Here is an 18,767-nt window from a genome sequence, read left to right as displayed (position 1 = left end):
AAGCATTTATTAGACACCTACTATGTGCACTCCAAAACCATCTAGGGATATAGAACTCAATGACTCTGGGCTCGCAGCCCTGTCTCCTGAGAGCAGAGTGAGGAGGGAGAGCAATACTTGTCAGTCAGGACGGCAGGTCTGAAGTGATTGGGGTCTTTGCCACTACGGCCCACTGGTTGGCAAACTGGTCGGACCTTGTGCCCTCCACTTCATGGCCACTGTCTCCATAATTAAAAAGGTCAGTGACTCTCTGAGAATTCTCTCTGGCATTGCTGATCACTTTAGCAGCCCAGGCACCCCCAGGTCCCTTTTGTGCAGCGTCATAGTTCCTGCAGGCATAAAAGTATCTGTCTGAATCTTTGTAATTGGCTTCTCTCATGTCAGAGTAGGCACTCCACATGTCTTTCATGCTCTGTTATGCTCTGTTAATTCCTCAGGTGGAAAACGGGGATAGTACTCCCTTTTTCACATATTGGTGTCTGCATCAAATAAAAGCAAGACTTAGAAGCCCTTTGAACATTACAAAGTTGTATAGTAAAAACAGATATTGATAATCAGATGGTAGCTGGTTTATATATGATGTTCAATTGCTTGACAGACCAGTGCTAATATTTCCAAACATTATTGGCTCAGACCTTCTTTGAGTGGACATATATGCTTATGCAACATTATGGAAAACTTAGAGCTGCAACAATTGCATAGAATATATAGAGTTCTATTTCATTACCTCACATGTGTATTTAATGCCTACTGGGAACAAGACACTATTTTAGGCAATATGAAAGCATTCAGTTATGACAGAAGGGGACTTACCCTCAAGGAGCTTATGATCTAGTGATGATCTGGATGGCAAAGGTTAGTGGCTGGTCTGTCCCTTGCCCACCTAGTCTGGGAATGGGAGTATGGGTTTAGAGCTGCTCGGAGACCAAGACCAGGCTCGTTCTCCTTCCTGTAAAATGAGATGAATGCTCTTTCTCTCCTCTTTGGCATCCTAGCATATTACAGGAGTTAATGTCTGAAAAGTCACTAGACATCTTCAGATGCATGTTGCTGTAGAAATGCAATGCAAAAATATAATTTTTCTTTTAAATTATAATATTTTGTTCCTTTTGTGGAAAGCTAGATGATTTCTTCCCCCCTCCTCCTCCTCCTCTTCTCCTTCTTCTCTTCCTCTTCCTCCTCCTTCTTCTTTTAAATGAAAAACATCCATTATATCTTCTTACATTGTCAGTCATAAGTGTCTGAGTTGGTTGGTTCAGTTGCTAATAATGCGTCTAAGATAAATTGGGTTTAATATCAGTGGAGACTAGTTAGCAAAGCAGAATTTGCTTCCCAGTCACAGTCTATACCTGGAAGTTCAGCTAGCCATCTTGAAAATGTGTGCTTTTGTTTACAGGGAGCCCAAGAAAGAGCCAGCAGTTAACTCCTGGATCCTTTTTCCCACTACCAAAGTACTATCAGTGTATACATCATCCTGATAGTAAAAGTAGCAACCTCATCCTCAAATACACAGAACAGCCTAGTGTTGAGATCATTGTCTAAGGAGACATTGGCTGACTTTCAATCTACGTGTACATTTACTGAATACCTCAAAGTCTGGAAGCTGTCATTAAAAGTTCAATTTGTCTTGATACGTAGAGCTAATTCTTGTTATAAAGATTTCTCAAATTCTAGAAATTTGAATTACTTTCATGTTTTGTTACTGTTTTTAACATAATGGGAGTTTTTTGACTTGTTTACTACAATCTTGAGATCCTAAAATCCATTTTTCTGTCATATGTGCTCATATCAGGTTGGCTGTCATCTCATCAGCTCAAGGTGTCTTGCAACCCCATTCTTCATGTAGATATCTTAGAAACAATAGGAAGTTCACCCTGGAAGTTTCTCCTAGGCTACATCTCATTCCTGTGTTAAATCCTCTAGTTTGATATGAAAAGGATACTAAGAAATACTGGTGTGCTCATAAATTTATAGTACTAAACTTGTGTGGCTGGGGCTTTTGGAGCTTTACCTCTGGTTTTATTAGGTCATAGCTGTGTATCTCCTGGCCTGGGATTTTGTTTTTAAAAGGAGGTTAGTATTAGTTTGTCTCTCATTGGGAAGATATGCAAAGAAACAGTTATTTAGATTTTGAAAGCAGACAGGATAATAGATATGTGGGTTGTCCCTGATGGCATCAGGTCTGATGAAAATTTAGTTCAGTTGTTTATGGATTAACAGATGGCCTTGCAAGTTGTAGTGCCAGTGTTTCTGGAGTCTCACCTTTCACACACCTGGGTAGAACACCTGTGGCAAATGGGCACACTTGGCATTTTTGGTTGCATGTAATTCAATATGTATACCAGAGTATGAATTTTGGCCACATTAGCTAGAGTATAATTGATTACCTATGTTTCCCCTTGACTCTTGGAACATGCAAATCGGTGGCTTTTTTTTAACCTACTAACCTACTAAGCATTCTATGTTTAGTTTGGCACTGTACTGATTAAAAGAATGCGTTTTTGAAGAATGAGAGAATGATGGCAATTGTTTATCATGCCTAATCCTTTCATTAAAGTTGCCATGCATCTTGATAAAAGTTTTCCTCTAACATGCTATGCAGTAAATCTCTATGTCAAAAAGTAAATCATGCTAAGCGAAATAAGTCAGACAGAAAAAGCAGAGAATCATATGATTTCACTGATATGTGGTATATAAACCCAAAACAACAAGAGAACAAGACAAACAAATGAGACAAAAACTCATAGACACAGACAATAGTTTAGTGGTTCCCAGAGGGTAAGGGTGTGGGAGGTGGGAGATGAGGGTAAGGGGGATCAAATATATGGTGATGGAAGGAGAGCTGACTCTGGGTGGTGAACACACAATGGGATTTATAGATGATGTAATACAGAATTGTACACCTCAAATCTATGTAATTTTACTAACAATTGTCACCACAATAAATTTAAAAAAATAAAATAAATTAAAAAAATAATAAATAATAAAAAAATAAATGAACAAACAAAACAGAAACAGACATAGATACAGAGAACATTTTGATGGTTGCCAGATAGGAGGGGGGTTAGGGAATGGGTAAAAAAATGAAGGGATTAAGAAGTACAAATTGGTTGTTATGAAATAGTCATAAGGATGTAAAGTACAGCATATAGAATATAGTCAATGATATTGTAATAACTACATATGGTGTCAGATGATCACTTTGTATGTTATATAGATGTCTAATCACTATGTTGTATACCTGAAACTAATATAGTATGTCAACTGTAAAAAAAAAAAAAAGGTAAATCAGTGAAGGGCTGTGTGTATGTATTTGTATATGTTTCTGTGTGTGCATGTCCTCATGTTTTTTGGGGGAGGGAAGGAAGAGAAGGATAAGGAGGGAGGAAAAAAGAGAAGTAATCTTTCCTAGTATTCTGAAAAATGGGTGTTTAGGCTCCTTGGTTGTCATGAGACAAGAGGCTCATTTTTATTACTGATGAATTTCAATGGTAATTACCGAGCATTGGTAAATCACATTAAGTCTCAAGGGCTGGATCAAAAATGTATACCATTCACAGAAACTATTTGAATTCTCTTTGAAAAACCTAGTATGCAAGTATGAAGTCAATCTGTAAACATATATAATCTGTTGCTGGTTGTCCATTAAAGTTAGCTGTTTCTCCACAATGCTAAGGGTCAATTCTAAAAGTGAAATGAATGGCTTGTGACTGTATCCATTGTGCCACTCACTTACAAGTTCCTGTTCTGTTACAGAAGTGAACAGTCAAACTTTAATGATAGTTTTTTGATTGGGTTCCTAGAGAATAATGGTACTTTTGTACAATTCTTGAAATAGAGCCTACAGCCACCCCAAACAAAATAGTCTCTTTCAAGATCTTGGAAGTAATGACATCATAGGCAGATTGAAACAGCAATCCATTAATAGTATCCTTTGTACGAAGCTGCCTCAGGGGAAGGACCTGGCTTAGTAAATTGGCATTATTTACAAACATATCATAATAGAATCCCCCTATTTCTATGTTTGTGGACTGTTCAGAGACACCTCCCACTTGGTAAACAAATACTGGGGGTGCCAAAATAATGTATACACATGACTTGTATTCATCTTTTGTTATCAGTATATATTGAGTATTACAATTTTAATACAGTTTTTTCCTTTTTTAAAATATTTTTACATTTTTTTGGCACCCTCTGTATATTAACAGCAAGGCTTCCTTACAGCTCTTTACCATTTTTCCATCCATCTCTAAAAATGTGCTTTGAAGCATTGGCTTTGAAGTTTAGTTAAAGATAACAAGAGCCTCCTGAATTATTCTTTTGCCACCAAATCAGAATTATTTGGAACCATTAAAAGAAGGTGAAGATTGGTTGTGCCTTGCAAAGGGTAATAAAGAACTGAAGTAATATCAGGATAATTCAAGCAAAAGCAAAAAAAAAAAATAGTGCTTTGTTTTTGGTGGCAAATTCTTCTCAGTGACTAAATTAAAATCATGAACCTATCCAAAACAGAATAATGAAATGCCACTGGTGAAATCAGTCTTAAATTCACTTTTCTTCTGGAAAAAAAAAAACAAAAAACAAAACAAAAAACAAACGGTGAATTTAGAAGGACCAAAATCAAAATGCAAAAGAAAATGCAGACCTCTTAGCATTACTTTCACATTACAGTTAAAATATATTCTAGTACCAGTAGAAGCCATGAATAGAGTTTATCCTGGATATCACAGTTACCATATTTTGCCATGTGTAATGCATACTTTTTTGGCGCAAATTTGTGAGGGAAAAATACAGATGCACGTTATACATAAGTAGTACTATTTCCGTATCTATATAAATGTTTTTAATTCTTTTCTTTATGCTTCTGAGTTAAAAGTGTAACTCTAGAAATCAATAACAATATCGGTATACAAAATAATACCTTGGAAAATGATTATCGGTTTTGTTGAACTTATGACAAACTTGTAACTACGAAGAGTTCTTGGCTTTCTATGATGCATAAATATCATAAATTTGTTACTGACACATAAAATTTCTTGTACCTTGTATCTGTTCTTGTGTTTTGTAATTATTTGTTATATAAAATTTCTTGTACTATTATATGTTAATACAAAAAGCAAGTACCTAAATGTAAAAAAAAAAATTGAATTAAAAAATTAAAATTTTTTCCCCTCAAAATTTGGGCCAAAAACATGGGTGTGCATTATACATGGGAGTGTGTTACACATGGCAAAATATGGTACGTTTCATTTTGCCTTGTGTTTCACTTATATAGGAAAATGTGAGACTTATCAAGTTGTGGTCACTGATGACAAAATATTTAATACTGAGTATTATCACTATCATGATTACTGAAACAACATACAGAATTGGTCTTAATTCATTAATATAATGCAAGGCATGACATTAGGAAAGGAAAGAGAATTCTTGTCCAAATCAAGATCAAGGCAATCATTGTTAGCTGGCAGTCACCTGTCCACATAGAGAAGCTATTAATTTTTTTGCATTAAAATTAAGCACTTATATTCACCAAAATACCAATTAGAGAGTGCGAAAATAAACCATAGAGTCGGAGAAAATATTTGCAACATTATGTAAATGATTGTTACATAAAAGAATTCCTAAAAATTAGTATAAAAGAGACAGACAACCCAATAACTTTATCCAAAAGTTTTGAATAAACACAAAAAGGAAAATCTAATTGCCAATGAACACTATAAAAAGATATTCAGCCTCATTTCTAATTGGGAAATACAAATTAAAGCCCAACAAGACACCATTATATATCCCCCAGATTGGCAAAATTAAAATATCTGAAAATAACAAATGTAGACAAGGTTGTAAACAAAGAGAACACAAATACACTGCAGGAGGGAGCATAATTGGTATAATTACTTTGAGTTTGGCATTATTGAGTACTTTATGACCCACCAATTGCACCCCAGAGAAATATGTCTACATGGGCACCAAGAAATATGTGAAAGAATGTCCATAACATAGTAATAAAAAGCCAGAAACAACCTAAATAACTATAGATGATAGAATGGATAAATATTTATGGCTTGTTCTTACATTGGAATACTACTGGGTAATGAAAATGAATGACCAATAGCTACATGCAACAACATGGTTAATCCAAGCTGGCAGGAAGTGGCAAAAGAGTATGGAAGAGGTATGTCCATTGTCCTTCACAACTAATGGCTTTGCCTTCTGAGAGGTTCTTCTTCATCTGTTTTCCTCTCACAATATTTGAAGTGAGTTTTGCGTTAAGCTTTCTTTGGAGCTGCGCAAATACAGTAGCCGGCTTCTTGCTGGAGCAGATGTTGGCGCCTGAGTGTTGCTTTATGCCTTCAATACTTAGAGACTAGCTTTTTGACGAGGCTTGTAGTTTCTTTGACAATATAATTGTCTCAAAAACTGAAAAAGCTTCTGTTAGTTCCATGAGGCAGTCACCACTTCCAAAGTTCTTTTCTGAACACAGTTCTCAAAGCTGCTTTATTTTTTTAATTTATTATTTTAATTTATTGGGGTGACAATTGTTAATAAAATTACATAGATTTCAGGTGTACAATTCTGTATCACATCCTCTATATATTACATTGTGTGTTCACCACCCAGAGTCAGTTCTCCTTCCATCACCATATATTTGATCCCCCTTACCCTCATCTCCCACCCCACACCCCGCTTACCCTCTGGTAACCACTAAACTATTGTCTGTGTCTATGAGTTGTTTTTTTTTTCTTAGATATTTATCATTTATATCCCTCACACTGTGGACCCCCCACCCCCCATCCACTATCTCTCTGACAATGCACCAAGCCATCCCATTTCCACTATCTCCACTCCCAATGCTGTACTCTGCCTCTTGTAAATGTATACATACCTATATATACATACATATATATATATATATAATATTATAGTTGGCATTCATTATTGTTCAGCTTCAGGTGTACAGTGCAGTGATCAGGCATCTACATCTTCCCTGAGATGGTCACACAAATGGGACACATGTCTATCGGATACCCTACAAAATCTTTACAACATTATTGATTATGTTCCCCAGATTATTTTTTTGCTTACATAATCAGCCAATGATTCTCTCTCTCATTTTAGTGGTAGCTACTTTGAGTCCATCTGAAACAATTGGCTTCATAGCCAATCCTTAGACTCCTAATCTCATTTTAGCCACAGACCTGGCTTTTAGTTTGGCTTAGTTTTAATGGGACTTTGAAAGCTCTTTGAGTAACTATAGTTTTTTCTTGTTTTGGACACAGAAGCAATTGATTTTTCTAACTCTGTAACGATCCACATTTCTGGACATTCTTTGCAAACTGACCAATTCTTACCTGCACTTTGTAGTAATATCTTGCTAAAAATCAAGAAGGAGTAGCTAGTAGATATTAACAATATATTTTTAATTAAATTTATTGGGATGACAATGGTTATTAAAATTACATAGGTTTCAAGTGTACAATTCTATAATACATCATCTGTGTGTCACATTATGTGCTTACCACGCAGAATCAGTTCTCCTTCCATCACCATATATTTGACCTCCTTTACCCTCTTCTACCACCCCCCTAGCCCCTTACCCTTTGGTAATCACTAAACTGTTGTCTGTGACTATGAGTTTTTATTTCTTTGTTTTTTTTGTCTTGTTCCTTTGTTGCTTTCAGTTTTATATCCCACATATGAGTGAAATCATATGGTTCTCAACTTTTTCTCTGACTTATTTCATTTAGCATAATCTCAAGATCCATCCATGTTGTCACAAATGACACTATTTCATCTTATGGCAGAGTAGTATTCCACTGTGTGTGTGTGTGTGTGTGTGTGTGTGTGTGTGTGTGTGTATCACATCTTATTTATCCAATTATCTATCAAAGGACGCTTTTGTTGTTTACATGTCTTGGCCACCGTAAATGATGCTGCAATGAACATTGGAGTACATCTATCTTAATGGATAAATGTTTTCAGATTTTTGGGGGTAGATATGCAGAAGATGGATTGCTGGGTCATATGGTAATTTTATTCTTAGTTTTTTGAGGAACCTCCATACTGTTTTCCATAGTGGCTGAACCAATTTACATTCCCACCAGCAGTGTGTGACGGTTCCTTTTTCTCCACAGCATCTCCAACACTTGTTATTATTTGTCTTGTTGATGATAACACCATCAACAATATGGTTTTATGCAACTGCTTCCTCTAGAGTTAGGCAAGAGGTCTGTCCTTCAAATTATCACCGATGACAATCTTACCAATTTTTTTTTTGCCTCAACATAACAAGGACGATGGCTTTCTAGTAAGCAACATCAGTTTTCTTATCTTCCAACAAGTAATCCAAGTCCACATATGTTGTGTGTTTGTAAAAGCAATACCATACTTTTGGTACCATTTTCCATATTAATTAAGGTGAGGTTAGGCTGCTCTAACAAAGAGACCCATCAATAATCTGACACTTTAAAGAAGACAAGTTTAGTTATTTCTCAGGTAACAGTACAAGGTAAGTATTTCAGGCAGTGGCTGGCTCTGCTCCACCTGATCACATAGGGATCCAAGTTTCTTCTTTTTTTTTTTTAATTAAAAAAATTATTTTTCAATTACCATTGACATACAATATTATATTAGTTTCAGGTGTAGAAAACAACATAGTGAGTAGGCATTTATATAGCTCATAAAGTGATAACCCCCAATAAGTCTATTACCCATCTGACACTGTACATAGTTATTACAATATTATTGACTATATTCCCTATGCTGTACTTTACATCCCACTGACTAGCATTTTTTTTCAATTATAGTTTACATTCAATATTATTTTATACTAGTTTCACATGTACAACATAGTGGTTAGACATTTATATAATTTATGAAGTTATTCCCCCAGGTAAGTCTAGTACCCCCCTGATATTATACTTAGATTTTCAATATTATTGACTATATTCCCCAGATTGTACTTTACATCTCTGTGACTATTTCATAATGACCAATTTGTACTTCTTAATTCCTTCACCTTTGTCACCCAGCTCCCCTCTGGCAACCATGAGTTTGTTCTTTGTATCTATGAGTCTGTTTCTGTTTTGTTTGTTCCTTTGTTCTTTAGATTCCATATATAAATGAGATCATATGGTATTTTTTCTTTCTCAGTCTGACTTATTTCACTTAGCATAATACCCTGTAGATCCATCTGTGTCGTTGCAAATGGTAAGATTTCGTTCTTTTTTGAGGCAGAGTATATTCTATTGTATACGTGTACCACAATTTCTTTATCCAATCATCTGTTGATGGACATTTCAGTTGCTTCCATATCTTGGCTATTGTAAATAGCACTGCAGTGAACACAGAGGTGCATATATCTGAGAACCTATTAATTGATACTCAATTATTCTTGAATACTTACAGGCTGTATATATTTGAGAAAATTTAGAACATAGTAAACTTTTAAAAAAATTTTGACATAACATGATGTAACTTAGAGTTCATTACTGAAAATAATATGCATTTTAACAACTAAAGTGCTAAAATAATTATGATAAATTATTTTTCATAATGAGAACCTGGGTGGGCTTTTTTTTTTCCCTTGCACTTAGGTTTGTTTATAGTAAATGTTTTTGGAATAAGGTGATGTGTTAAGTTATGTTTGGAAAGTTCTCATACTCCTAAATTAGTGTCAGTTAATACCTCGTGAATTTATAGAGATTTTGTTGCAATGGAATTTGATTTTCCTTGCATTCAAACTAGTGATCCACTTGGAAAGTACTCTTAACACCTGACTTGTGATAGCAAGTTTCAGGTTCCTAATGAAGGACTGAAATTAGAATAGGAAAACAGCCAGAAATGGAAACATTTTGTTGGGGAATCCATACTCTTCTAGTTCACATTACCCTCCCATTGGGATGAAACCCAAATGTATTAAGCTCTAAGCACAAAATGCTAAAGAATAATTAAATTAATGGCAGATACATTGCTAAAACCGAGACTTGTTCTTACAACCCTGTTACCCCTGTCAACTACCTTGTTCCTTTTTCCAGGACATAAAATAACACACGGAATAAAATTGTGGTATCTCATCAGGAAGTGGTCTTATCCTTTGAGCTCCTCTTTTCTCATGGTGACATTTGGCTCAACTTTATCTTCTGTCTGCTACCTGAAGATGGGGCATTGTTTCCCCTATCAGTACACCCCAACGCTGCTGAAACTTCCAGGTCTACTGGATTGATTCTCAGTTCTTTCTCATAAAACAGTAGAATGTGTTTTGTAAATCAGGTACACACATGTAAGAATCAGACGCCAAAGGTATCCCAATGTCAAAGCAGCCAACAAACCATTCTTATGGACCATTAAAAATGAACAGCCAAACCTGTGTCAATTCTGGACTCTAAGGAAGTCGTGTTACCTGACCATGACAATAAGCAGGATAGAATTTTTAAAGAAGATTGTAAATTGTTCATTAAAAGACTGAGTGGACAGCCAGCAGGAAATAGTTTTATTGTGAGAAAAGGAAGGGCCTTATGTGTTTGTATATGCATATTGAAAAGCTAGTAATTATTGCCTTCACTTTCCTCTTTGAGAAATTGCATCATTGGTTTATAGGGAGGCAGCACCTTCCTCTCTAGAAAGCAGACTCCTCAAAATGGTCAATGCAAAATTTGAGACAACATGAGAATAATGCTTTTGTTTTCAAGATGTTACAATCCCCATATTTACCAGATTGTTTTTTAGACTGCTCCTTTCTTAACTGCTGTTTTGTCCTCCTCCTCCTTTAGGAGCTGTGCAATTAGTTGAAAATGTCTGACAGTCTGGATAATGAAGAGAAGCCCCCAGCTCCCCCACTGAGGATGAATAGTAACAACCGGGATTCTTCAGCCCTCAACCACAGCTCCAAACCACTTCCCATGGCCCCTGAAGAGAAGAATAAGAAAGCCAGGCTTCGCTCTATCTTCCCAGGCGGAGGGGATAAAAGTAAAGTATCAGTGGCCGGGCATTGAAAAGGGTCTAGTTTATTCTTTCATTGTCACTTTCTTTCTTGGATGGTCATTTCTTGAGCATTGGCTGTTCAAGGCCTGCCTGACCTTTACATCTGCATCTTCTTAGGTTGCATTTTGTCAGAGGTTAATGTTTGATTGAATTACTATGAGTTTACAGAAAATATATTTATGCTATGTTTGCCTTTCACATAAAATTCATAAAATTGAATTCATAGTGTTAAGCCAAGGGAAATCAATAGCCAAGTAGCAATAAGCCAAGTAGCAATAGTACTGTCTTAAATATATAAACAGTGACTTTCTTTCTGATAACTTAGAGGAGAATTTATGGTAATCCCTTCCAAACTGCAAGTTCTCCTTATTGGAAATTGGAGTATTTGAAAATTGGAGATTTGCTTCTGTATACCTTTTTGACAGCTTTGAAAATTTTGAATTCAGTATACTGGAATCAGTCCAAGTTGCCACAGTCTCTCTGAATGTATCACAAGGTGGAAAGAAATTTTTGAGTATATTTATTTTCTCTCTCATTCTTTTGCAGTTGTCCCCTACTCCCCTACACAATCAGCCCTATTTGCACTAGGTATCACAACAATATATTATCATTTGTCCTTGGTGTTCTTCATAATACCATTTGGAGCTTAAATAACATATGCTGACACTTTGTAAAACTGGGGTATATAAAGGCTCCAGTAAGTGTCAGGTTTCATTAATTAGCGTGAAGCTTAAATATGGCTTCTATAAATGTGACTATTGAGGCAAAGGGGAGTGAAGCAAGTACAGGGACAATAGCAGCACAGAAAGTTGCCAAAGGGTAAGAAGGGTGATGACTTTAGAAGAGAAAAGGGACATTCCTGATCTGCTTCTTCAAGATAAACCAAATAGCTTTGTAGGTTGCTTATATGGTGTTAGTGAATCCACAATTCCTACCATTAGGAAAGCTGAAACTCTTATTGGGCCAGTATTGTCTCTTGTACACCTATATCATTTAAGAGATGCTTTATCTCTCATGACCTAAGGATGTAAAAGATGGAAATGATGTTAAACATCTGGATTAAAGATAAGCAAAAGAATAATGAAACACTTTCCTTGTAAGAGATCTGTGACCATGCAAGAGGAAATTTTGAAGACATGTTTACAGACACTGAAGTGGGTGCAGAAAAATTTTTTGCCAGGAACAAGGGATGGTTTGAGAAACTTATGACCTGGGAAGCAAGTCTTATGTGACAGTGGTGCTGAAGAAAGAACTACTAAATCCTATAGCTTCTGCTTTGTATCTGCCACAACTGCGAAAATGATTGAGGAAGGGGATTATGTGCCTGTACAAATCTCCGGTGCTGTTAAGAACATCATGCTTTGGAAGCCCTTGAACAATTCTACTTGCCCTTTTGAAGAACAAGAGCCAACTGATGCTGAGATGAGGTCAGCAAAAACAGGAAAGCTGACATTTCTGTTTTGTGCCAATACTTCAGGTGACTTCATAACAAAACTACTACTACTCTACAGAAAACTATGCCCAAATCTTCTCAGAGGAAAAAAAAAATCAAAGTTTCTGGTGTACTTGTCAGCAAACAGAAAAGCCTGGATGACTCTTTCTCTCCTTCAGGAATGGTTTGAACAGTGTTTTTTTGTGGAAATTCAAGACTATTTAAAAGAAAAAAATCTTGATTTCAAAGTCACGCTGATTCCTCACAGTCCTCTTGACACCTCAGATGCATTTGCCAATATACATCCTAATGTTAAGGTTGTCTTTATAACTAATCTCATGTCTCAGATCCTCGAGCCCTTAGACCAGTGTTTGATCCGGTCATTCAAGAATATGTATGCCAAATTAATATATAACTTTGTTGTTCAAAACCTTACAGAGGTTCCTCTGTCTGAAGACCCTAGTGCATGGGATTCATACACTATCACTAATGCTGTATTCTTAACAAAAGAGGCATTAAATAGTTTAATAGAGCTTGTCATTAATGCAATTTGAGAGAGCTTTCAGTGATTCCCTCCTTAAGACAAAAAAAAAAAAAATACAAACAAAACAAAACAAAAGAAAAAACCCCACTTTGGATCAAGAAGAAACTACGTCCACACATGAACATTTGGTACAGGAGCAATCATTGGCTGACATTTAGTGCTGCTAGAGGATGATTCAGGAAATTTCCAGTCCCCCAGAGGTAATTATCATAAGTGATAATGAAGATAATTAGTAAGCTATGGAACTGGAGCAACAGTAGCAAATATTTTAGAACAAGATTAAAACATTCCCAAGAAAGTAATGAAAATTAGTACCTTTATGTTTCAAACCTTCAAAGATTGAGGTACCTCTTCAAAGTACCTCTTCAAAGTTTGAGTGATATAGCAGAATTCTGTAAGGAAGTGCTATGATGTCTTAAAAAGAAAATCACATTGGACAGAAACCACTTTCAGCGGAATTTAAATCATCAAATAGTGCCAGTTAATACTATTGTTGGACCTCTGATAAGCTGCCTTCAGATAAAGCTTGAATGATTTAATTGAACTCTAGAAAGAGGTGCTAAGAGTCTTTTCACAATACCATATTGGGAAGAAAGCAACCTCAGAAGAGCCTAAAACATTAAGTAATGATATTTAAACACCCGAGCTGTTAGACAGCTATCAATCTGCCTTCAGACAAATTATTTAATTTGAACTCTATACAGAAGTGCTGAGATGTCTTCAAAAAAGACTTGAGAAGACAGAAAGAATCTTCAGAAGAACAAAAGTCATTAAGTCATACCACTTAAATTCACTTGCTTGATAGGAGAAAAGCCACAAGCAAGTTGTTACAATTTCAGGATTGGGTTTAGATGGCTCAGAGAGCATGGAAAGCGATAATTTGAATTAATAATCTAACTCTGCCAATTTTCGATCAAAATGGTGGCGTGAGGTGAACCTCTGTAAAGCTCCCCTGGAATTTACAACTAATTGAACAACAGTAACTCCACAAAGGACTCCCTGCACAGCAGACAGGAAGACGAAGAGGCTCACTACTGAATTCGCCTAAAGGTGGGCGAATCGTACGAGTTGGGGAGGAGGGAAGGGAGAAGTGCGGAGACGGAGCCACGCGGGAGCAGGACGCGGACTTAGCTCAATGCTCCAAGCTCGCTGCATCCCGGAGCTACCGCACCTTCGGGAGAGGGAAGAACTCGGACTGCTAGGGCTCCGCTTACGGCATACAGGGCTGAGGGGACATCATATAACACAGCCGAACCCAACGCTCACGGCAAAGACCTCAGAGAAGAGACTGAGGGAAGAAGGCTGAAAACAGTGGTTTAAGCCCTGCCAAGCAGAGAACGGAAGCATTAGGCACTGAGACTAGCCACCCCGTCCCTACCCTCCCAGAGCTCGCCCTGCCCCCGACTGCCCAGTGCTAGAAGCATAACACTAGAAATGTCAGATCAAAAGAAGAGAATATTTGCTGTTCTGAGAACTGTGGACCGCAGACACAGATTCACAGCCCAACTAGTTCCGGCAAAGGGGAGGGAGCAGTGGAAGCAGGACTGGCTGTGGTGGTGGTCGCCGCCATTGCTCTGGGCCACCTCTCACAACTCACCCCGCCCCTGTCCCCACCTATCTGGGCAGATCCCTACAGGAGTAAACAGAACTGCTGAAACATAGGGGCTCTGAATCTGGTGCAGGAAGAGCTTTGGAACTTCAGAAGCTCTCCGCATACCCACATGGACACGGCGCCCTGTGACCCAGGCGAAGTATTAACAGAGGAGAAGCCCATCTCCCAGGGAAACCCCCATTGTGCGAGAAGCTGGAATAGTGCAGAGAAAACATAGCACTACTGTGTGACAGAGAAAAAAAAGGCTGCAGTCGGAGAGAAAATAAAACATTGTACCAACAAGTACAGGAAAACAAAAGGAAGACCTCTTCCTATCAACCTGTTGCAGAAGCCACTCCTGTAGATGTCTAGGAAGAGAAATAATAAATCAGTAATTGCCATGAATAACCAAGGAAACAAGACACCTCAGAAAGAGAGTGAAAAGCCTCCAGAAAATGAACTTAAAGATATGGAAATATGTGACTTAAATGACAGATAATTCAAGATTGCAGTTTTGAAAAAACTCAACAAGATGTAAGAAAACACAGAAAGGCAGTTTAATGAACTCAGAAACACAATCAAAGAACAACATGAGCATTTTACGAAAGAGATTGAAATTTAAAAAAAAGAACCAAATAGAATTCCTGGAGATTAAGAACTCAATAGAAGAAATTAAGAATGAAATAACCAGCTTAGGTAGTAGAGTTGACCAGATGGAGGAAAGAATCAGTAACATCAAAGATAGAAACCTGGAAACTATACAGATGGAATAAGAAAGAGACTTGAGACTTAAAAGAAATGAAAGAACTCTACAAGAACTTTCTGACTCCATCAGAAAGAGCAATATAAGAATAACGGGCATACCAGAAGGAGAAGAAAGAGAGAAGGGAACAGAGAATGTATTCAAACAAATTGTTGATGAGAACTTCCACAACTTGTGGACAGAACTGGATCCTCGAATCCAAGAAGCAAATAGAACACCTAATTACCTCAATCCCAACAGGCCTTCTCCAAGGCACATTGTATTGAAGCTGTCTAAAATCAACGACAAAGAAAGAATTCTCAAGGCACTCAGGGAAAAGAAGACAGTAACCTACAAAGGAAAGCCCATTAGATTATCATCAGATTTTTCAGCAGAAACGCTACAAGCCAGGAGGAAGTGGAACCAAATATTGAAACTATTGAAAGAGAGAAATTATGAGCCAAGAATAATATATCCAGCAAAGATATCCTTTAGATATGAAGGAGGAATAAAGACATTCCCAGACATACAGAAGCTGAGGGAATTTTCTAATACACGACCTGCACTACAAGAAATATTAAAGAAGGCTAGTCGACCACCTCAACAGGGACAATTTGTGGCAACCAAAACATAAAAAGGGGGAGAATAAAGGCTTGAACCGGAATATGGGAATGGAGAAAGTAAGCGTGCTGAAGAAAATGGAATACTCTAAATATCAAACTTTCTTTTACATAAACTTAAGGGTAACCGCTCAAAAAAAATCCAGAACTGAAATATATACTGTAATAAAAGAAGAAAGAGAGGGAAACATCATAGAAAACAACCACACAGAAATAATAGACAACAACAAAAAGGCAAAGAAACAATGGAGACACAGCCTTACCAGAAAACTAAAGATAGAATGACAGGAAATCCTCACATATCAAGAATCACCTTAGATGGAAATGGACTGAACTCACCAATACATAGGCACAGAGTAGCAGATTGGATCAAAAAACTAAACCCAACCATATGCTGTCTCCAAGAGACACGTCTCATCTACAAGGACAAGCATAGACTCAAAGTGAAAGGGTGGAAATTGACACTCCAAGCTAATGGTACCCAGAGAAAATCATGTGTAGCCATAATGATATCAGATGAAACAGACTTCAGGGTGAAAAAGATAACATGAGACAAAGATGGACATTTCATAATGGTATAGGGGATTATACAGCAAAAAGACATAATAGTCATCAATATTTATGCCCCCAGTCAGGGAGCACCGAAATATACCAAGCAACTACTAACAGAACTAAAGGGAGAAATTGACCAAAACACAATTATACTAGGGGACCTAAATACATCACTGACAGCTATGGATAGATCATCCAAACAGAAAATAAATAACGAAATAACAGTCCTAAATGACACATTAGATGAAATGGATATAATTGATATATACAGCATTTCATCCTAAAACATCAGATTATACATTCTTTTCTAGTGTACATGGAACATTCTCAAGGATAGACCATATATTGGGACATAAAATCAGCCTCAGCAAATTTAAGAAGATTGAAATCATACCAAGCATATTCTCTGATCACAAGGCTTTGAAATTGGATATCAACTGCAGAAAGAAAGCAGGAAAAAACACAAATGCATGGAGATTAAAAAGCATACTTTTAAAGAACGACCGGGTCAAAGAAGAAATTCGAGGAGAGATCAAAAGATACATAGAAACAAATGACAATGAAAATACATCCTACCAAAACTTTTGGGATGCAGCGAAAGCACTTTTAAGAGGGAAATTTATATCATTACAGGCCTAGCTTAAGAAACAAGAAAAATCTCAAATAAATACCTCATGTTACACCTTAAATAACTAGAAAAAGAAGAACAAGTGAAATCCAAAGTCAGCAGAAGAAAGGAAATAACAAAAATCAGAGCAGAACTAAATGAAATAGAGAACAAAAAGACAATAGAAAAAATTAATGTGACAAAGAGCTGGTTCTTTGAAAAGATTATCAAAATTGACAAACCCTTGGCTAGACTCACTAAGATAAAAAGAGAGAAGACACTAATTAAGAAAATCAAAAATGAAAAAGGGGAAGTTATCACGGACACCACAGAAATACAAAGGATCATCCAAGAATACTATGAAGGACTATATGCCATCAAATTCAATAACCTAGAAGAAATGGACAAATTCTTAGAAACATATAGCCTTCCAAGGCTGAACTATGAAGAACTGGAAAATCTAAACAGACAGATCACCAGTAATGAAATTGAATCAGTCATCCAAAACCTTCCCAAAAGCAAAAGTCTGAGACCAGATGGCTTTACTAGTAAATTCTACCAAACCTTAAAAGAGGATCTAATACCAATCCTGCTCAAACTCTTCCAAAAAAATTGAAGAAGAAACAGTACTCCCTAACTCATTTTATGAGGCCAACATTACCCAGATACCAAAACCTGGTAAGGACAACACAAAAAAAGCAAACTACAGACCAATATCTCTGGTGAATACAGATGCAAAAATCCTAAACAAAATTCTAGCAAATCGAACACAACAATGTATTAAAAAGATTATTCATCACTACCAAGTGGAGTTCATCCCCGGGGCACAAGGATGGTTCAACATCTACAAATCTAACAATGTGTCACATCACATGAAAAAAATAAGGGACAAAAATCATATGATTATATCAGTTGATGCAGAAGTAGCATTTGACAAGATACAACATCCATTTATGATTAAAACACTTAATATATAGGTATAGAAGGAAAATACCTTAACATAATAAAGGCCATATATGAGAAACCCTCAGCTAATCTCATAATTAATGGTGAAAAACTGTATCCTTTTGCTCTACGTTCAGGAACACGACAGGGCTGTCCCCTATCTCCTCTGCTTTTCAACATAGTGTTGGAAGTCCTCGACACACCAGTCAGGCAAGAGAAAGAAATAAAAGACATCCAAATTTGGAATGAAGAAGTTAAATTGTCACTCTTTGCAGATGACATGATGCTATATATAGAAAACCCTAAAGACTCCACCAAAAAGCTATTAGAAACAATCAACGAATACAGTAAATTTGCTGGCTACAAAATCAACGTACAAAAGTCCTTTGCATTCCTATATACTAATAATGAAATCTCAGAAAAAGAAATACAGAAAGCAATTCCTTTTGCAATTGTAGAAAAAAGAATAAAATACTAGGAATAAACTTAACCAAGGATGTGAAAGACCTATATGCTGAAAACTGTAAGACGTTTTTAAAGAAATTGAAGAAGATACAAAAAAATTGAAAGATATTCTGTGCTCATGGATTGGAAGGATCAACATAGTTAAAATGGCCATATTACCCAAAGCAATATACAGATTTAATGCAATTCCCATCAAAATCCCAATGGCATTTTTTTAAAGAAATAGAACAAAAAATCATCAGATTTGTTTGGAACCACAGAAGACTCCGAATACACAAAGCAATCTAAT

At 36.6% G+C, this 18,767-nt stretch overlaps 1 protein-coding gene across 1 annotated transcript in view; it reads left to right on the top strand.

Annotated features, from left to right (window-relative positions):
• PAK3 (p21 (RAC1) activated kinase 3) overlaps positions 1-18,767 on the top strand; it is a 216,630-nt gene that overhangs the window by 20,866 nt on the left and 176,997 nt on the right. Inside the window, exon 4 of the mRNA XM_033114094.1 lies at positions 10,770-10,965. Coding sequence (XP_032969985.1) covers positions 10,791-10,965 — 175 coding nt within the window. The 5' untranslated portion in view covers positions 10,770-10,790. The remainder of the gene's footprint in view (positions 1-10,769; positions 10,966-18,767) is intronic.

This window comes from Rhinolophus ferrumequinum, chromosome X (assembly GCF_004115265.2).
Source record: "Rhinolophus ferrumequinum isolate MPI-CBG mRhiFer1 chromosome X, mRhiFer1_v1.p, whole genome shotgun sequence".
NCBI lineage: Eukaryota > Metazoa > Chordata > Mammalia > Chiroptera > Rhinolophidae > Rhinolophus > Rhinolophus ferrumequinum.
The sequence above is the reverse complement of the archived record's forward strand: the minus strand, read 5'-3'. Positions and strand labels throughout refer to the sequence as shown.